This window comes from Austrofundulus limnaeus, unplaced genomic scaffold (assembly GCF_001266775.1).
Source record: "Austrofundulus limnaeus strain Quisiro unplaced genomic scaffold, Austrofundulus_limnaeus-1.0 Scaffold54, whole genome shotgun sequence".
In the NCBI taxonomy this organism is placed as follows: Eukaryota; Metazoa; Chordata; class Actinopteri; order Cyprinodontiformes; family Rivulidae; genus Austrofundulus; species Austrofundulus limnaeus.
In genome coordinates this window covers 1,499,847-1,505,639 of record NW_013952456.1, presented here as the reverse complement: position 1 = coordinate 1,505,639, position 5,793 = coordinate 1,499,847, and the positions used below count along the sequence as shown (strand labels likewise).

The window sequence follows — 5,793 nt, the reverse complement described above, 5'->3', positions numbered from 1 at the left end:
TTTATTTATATTTGAGTAACTTATTCATAACAAAACGTTCAAAAGTCGGCCCACACTGTCTAAAACAAAGTGTGACAGGGCCTTTACTGTGTGAAAATCCATTTCAGACATTTTGAATTCTCAGAAAAACAGTAGGTATGAAAATAGAAAAATATTACCTCATTCTCCCCTTGATCAGGTAACACTGAATCCTTCTGATGATGTGAGGACAAGTTTAACTTTACTACTTCCACTTGCTCTCTATATGTGACTACATAAACCATAGTCATTTTGCAATGTACAGTTTATCTATGTATCATTATTCTACTGAGACAGAGGCTGCTACTGTAAAATATTGCATGCTTACTTTGTATTTTACAAAACAATAAAAAAGTGGTTTGACTACAATTTATTTTCATCAGCACTCTATCTGTCAACAAAACAGATAAAGATGTTTTGATCATTTTAGAAAGTCTCAAAGGAAAGTTTCCTCATAATTTTCACTCGACTCCTGCGGTTCAGAYCCTCTAGATGTTGTTCTGCTGGGATCAGGGGGACTCAGAGAGGTTGCCCAGGTTGGAGTATGATAAAATGGTGATGAGGACAATAATGTGTCTTCTGTTGTCTGGTCACTCTCGACAAGCACAGGTCCGTAGTGCTGTATCATGGAGGCTATCAGCCCCTCTGTCTCCGGAGCATTCTCGACATCTACCACAACTTCATAGTTGATTTGTCTGTAAAGGTATGATGCCTGCTTCATTTGCCGGCACACCAGATGCCTCCTGTAACATCTCTGGATGATGATCGCAGCTACCTCCTCCATTTTGCGGCGCAGGGTGGATGTGATGGGCTCGTGGGAAATTTTGGAGGGGTTAGTCGTCATAAACTTCTCCTCCATTTGCTGTTTGAGGGTGTCCATATCACCCGACTCTCCTAGCACACGCTTTGTGAAGGCAAACAAAATGTCTAGGCAGTGGATCCTGTCCCCACTGACCATAGGAAGGTCCATAGAAATCAGCTGGATCTTGTTGGGTTTTGCGATCCGCAGTGGCTCAGACAGAGCGTTTGCAAATCTTTCCAACTTTGAAAACTCTATAAACTGCGTGGCCTCGGAGTCAAACTTCTCCCAAACCTCATAAAACATTTCAAAGTCATCCTCGCTCAGTGGTTCTGTGCTCTCTTCTGTAGCAACGCTGAAGTTTTCCAGAATGATTGCTATGTACATGTTTACCACAATGAGGAAGGAGATGATAATGTAGCTGACAAAAAAAGCTATGCCCACCGACGGGTTCCCGCAGTTTCCTCGAGTATTGGTGCCAGTATTGATAAAGTTAACGTCACATTCCTCTGGAGAGTTGGACATTATGGGGCTCAGGAGGTTGTCCCAGCCTGCTGAGGTGCTGATCTGAAAAAGGCAGATTATACTGTTCCCAAAGGTCTCGAAGTTAAACATGTCATCGATCCCATCTTGCTTTTTCACGTAGGCAAAGTTCGCCATACCGAAGATAGCGTAGATAAACATGACAAGAAAAAGCAGGAGGCCAATGTTGAACAGTGCTGGCATGGACATCATTAAGGCAAACAGTAAAGTCCGTATTCCTTTGGCTGCACGTATAAGTCGAAGCACACGTCCTATCCTTGCCAGTCTGATGACTCGAAACAGGGTTGGAGATACAAAGTACTTCTCAATTATGTCAGCAAGAACAATCCCTGAAATTAAAAAGAAAGCCAGGCAAAAGTGAATTTGTTACAATACAAAATAACTCAGCTCACTTATTTTTATTTTATTTGCAATAAATCAGTGATTAATAGTTTCATAAATGCTCATAATATATATCATGAAAAGGTTTGGTTGTGGATTAGAACTGATAAAAATCCTCTAGTGGATATTGCTCTTTTGGTTTCACTGGTAAATTCATCTTATTGATAATACAAACTGGTCATCAAATACCTGAAAAAGTTAGTTCAACTTTAAAACAATGGAGACAAATTCTTCTTGACATTTGCTAGAACATTTAGGAACATATTGTAAGATTTATGTAAATACTGTATATTATGTAGGAATGCAGTACTACTATAAAACAATTAAAACTGATCCTTTTGTTTTTTGGTGTGTGTCCATTCTTACCCACTATAGAAAGAATGATCACCACAAAGTCAAAAATGTTCCAAGCGATGGTGAAAAAATAACATCGGAGGGCAAAGATCTTGATCAGGCATTCGGTGGTGAAGATCACAATGAAGACCAGGTTGATCATGTTGAGAATGGACTCCATGCGCTCCGACTGCTCATCGGTTTCCATCATCATGGTCACCATGTTGACGATGATGAGCATCATGATCATGATGTCGAAGGCTTGCTTGGACACCAGATCAAAGAAGAAGGCTTGGAGAATATTCTACGATAAACAAGCACAAACGCACTGTAACATTACATAAGTATTTCTGGAAAGTCAAACCAGATTAATTAAAAACCGTGTTTGGATGAATAATGGCGTGTTACATTAACAAAAATGTTAAAATTATGTAGCTATTTTGCTCACACGTAAATATTACCTATATGTTGACATTTTAAAGTGTAATTTTCTCATATATGTGTTAAATTTAGGATTTGTTTCACTTTACCGCAGGCCTTGGTATGGGTTTTTGAGGTTTCTTAGTTCCCAGCTTTTTCATGGCATTATAATACTTTTTCTGTTCTTCAGTCATGAAGATATCCTGTCCACCTAATTATAAAAGCAAAATAGAAACGATAACACACTATAAATAAATAAGTTATAAAAAGAACACTATTAACAGCAGCATTTTGTTTTGCATTTTAAAGAGAAGAAAGATACAACTAAGTGTTTGTTATGGCAATATTTATTCCACAACAGTGTTGTATGGATTGATTTACTAAGTATTGTTGCAAAATTCTAACTTGATCTTTCAGAATAAAAAATGCTGAGAACTGTTTGGAAACATCATGGAATCCAGTCAATAAATACTCATCTTTCTTTTCTGTTGGTTAAAATTGTCAATGATCACACCGATGAAAAGGTTGAGGGTAAAGAAGGAGCCGAATATGATGAAGACAACAAAGTAGAGGTACATGTAGAGGTTAATTTCTCTGCTGGGTTGTTCCTCCACCTGGAAACAAATTTTTTTAATCAGTTTATCAATTGTTAAAAAAACATTTCTGCTGGTGAACCCGGTCAAAGATTAACCATACTTACTCCTCTTGAATCAACAGCTGCATTCATTATTTCCATCCATCCTTTAAATGTTGCCTAAAAGAACAACACAATCTTACAAAGTCATCACAGCACGTTATTGCGAATACTTGAATTCACCAACAGGTTCCATGAAGTTACATGACACAGGAAACAGCAAAATCCCCCCAAATAACAAAAATCTTTCAATTTAAACCTGTCTAATAGGGCTGGTAAGTCTAAAATAAGTTTTGTTCAGAGACAAAGACTGAATCCCTTTTTACCTTTTAAGTTTTATCCCTAAGCTTGCTTTGATGGAGATAGAGTCCTGCCCAAGAACAGAACTTCTGAGAGGTTGAAGCGGGGGATCAAACCAGTAACCAGCCACAACAGTCCAAAGTTTAAATGTTAAAGGGCACATATGCAAAATTCACTTTGTTAGCTGTCAAATACACTTTGTTGTGCATGGAGTCTCTAGAAGTGCAGAAAATTTAAATTTAGTCTCTTCAGGTGCTGCGTAGATACAGTATCTTTATATTCTGTCTGGCTCATATTTTTCAACCCATTCAGTTTTCTATATTTTGGTACCATACCAGCTCACAGCCACGTCTTTGAGTAGAACCAGTTATTGTTTATACTGTCATGAATGAAAAATCTGTTTTTCCACACCAGTAGCTTAGACTTGTCCATCACACTGGAACCAAATATTCCAGATAGCAGTGGTTGCAGACTGTGTTGGTGATGATGATGATGATGATGATGAATTAACTGTGCAGTACAGTGAAGATAATGACTGAATCAAAGTTACAGGTTGCTGCAGTTTCCAGAAACAATTATTAGTCAGGTTCTAAGGACAAATCAGCAATTGAAAACACAGCATTGTGGGGGTTCACTGTATTGTTCTTTGCAACTTCAGATTGAATTTGAAGGGGTATGGTGTAACACTAGATTGGGGGTGTCTAATTCTGGTTCTCAAGGGCTACATATGTTTTACTTGTTTCTCTGCTCCACAATATGCAGGATAGTGGTCCCAGAGTACCAGGATTGGACACCCCTGCACTAGATAATGATAAAACAAGTGACAATTAGAGTTTTGACCAATGATAAATCATGTCTGATAAACAATTTATCTAATAAGCATTTCGATTTGAGAGGAAAACAAACTTTTTCAGGACATGGAAACTTACCACCTGCAGGAGGGAAAGGTAACCAAGTCCAACGTTGTCAAAGTTAACCTTGACTTTTGTCCAGAAGAACTGAGTGTCATTCATGGCCAGACAGTCAGACTTGTTGTTGACCACAGAGATGCTGTGGATGAAGCCCGTTTTGTTCACGCACTTCCCAAACTTGCCAGCAAACAGGTTGACTCCCATGATGCTGAAGATTAGCCAGAAGATGAGACACACGAGCAACACGTTCATGATGGAGGGGATGGCTCCTATAAGAGCATTCACAACCACCTGAAGAGACAAAACAAGCAATGTTTTTTTTTTTCGCTCTCGGAGGAGTAAGACTCTTTTTCCTTCTCCCCTGCCCTTCCTTATCTTCCCTGCTTTGCTGCTTGGTGCCTTCTCTAGATTTTTCAGCCGAAACTAGAAATTATGGATATTTTTATTTTTATGGATTTGGTTAGCTGGTCTTTCAATAAAATTTTTGGAACAAAGATTTTTCTTCCTCCATGGGAGGACTTGTCAAAGGTGTTCTTCTCTGTTCAGGATTTATGTCTGGATTCCGATCACTGGATTCTGCAGATTGGCCTGGTGGTCTCCTGGTGTTCTATAAAACAGCGTCGGTGGCTTTTCATCTCCTGACTGACTGACCAATTCGAGGGGTGGCCYTATTCTATCAGCACTCGGACATTTTGCCTTGAGCGAGCTGGACTCGGTTTGCAAGCGGTTCTATTGAGGGTCGCGGGCCGGCTGTGGTCCCTGGACTTTGCTGGCCAGATGGAATTGATCTTCTAGAAGCTGATAGATCGGCTCGGGGGAATTTGTCCACATTTTATTTGCCTGATTGGATTCGCCACCTTGAGTTGCACCAGCAGAACTCTAAAACAGATGGAAAATTGTTATTCGTCTGCCTGACTCTTTCTGTTCCCAAAACAACTGATTACAGAGTCTGTCCCTCCCCTACAACGGCCTTGAGCTGTTGGACTAAATTCTTCCTGGCTGAATTATGTCAATAAGGCTCTGCCCTATACCCCACCCCACTCTCTCTCACCCGTCTAATCTGGTTTCCTGAGCAGGCTGAGAGCCTCACAGAATGAACAGTTCCATCAATATTCGGAACTATGGCTGCGCTGGTTTTGGGAACTGGATCCTTTGGGCCCCCTAATCTCACTTACTCCTCTGGCTAATAAATCTGCCCTATGTAGAGGTTTTTATCATAAACACCATAGTGTGTCACAGTGTTGATATAATATTATGTTTTTGCTTTTTTCCTCATCTTCCCTTGTGTGGTTTTTAGTTTTTCTGTCTTGCTGTTACGGTAGCGCAACTGTTATTTGCTGCATGACCGGTCTTAACTGCCCCCTCCCCCCTCCCCTGAATGTACAGCACCTTGTGAATTTATTTCTGTGAAAGGCGCTATATAAATAAAACCTTACTTACTTACTTACTGACTG

The 5,793-nt window shown here is 39.8% G+C and overlaps 1 protein-coding gene across 1 annotated transcript in view; it reads right to left on the bottom strand.

Annotated features, from left to right (window-relative positions):
* Window positions 1–36: 36 nt before the first annotated feature.
* LOC106517918 (sodium channel protein type 4 subunit alpha-like) overlaps window positions 37–5,793 on the bottom strand; it is a gene marked incomplete at its 5' end in the record, with an annotated part of 40,985 nt that continues 35,228 nt past the window's right edge. Inside the window, 6 exon segments of the mRNA XM_014008971.1 lie at window positions 37–1,689; window positions 2,108–2,378; window positions 2,605–2,709; window positions 2,971–3,108; window positions 3,195–3,248; window positions 4,358–4,630. Of these exon segments, the coding sequence (XP_013864425.1) occupies window positions 455–1,689; window positions 2,108–2,378; window positions 2,605–2,709; window positions 2,971–3,108; window positions 3,195–3,248; window positions 4,358–4,630 (2,076 nt within the window).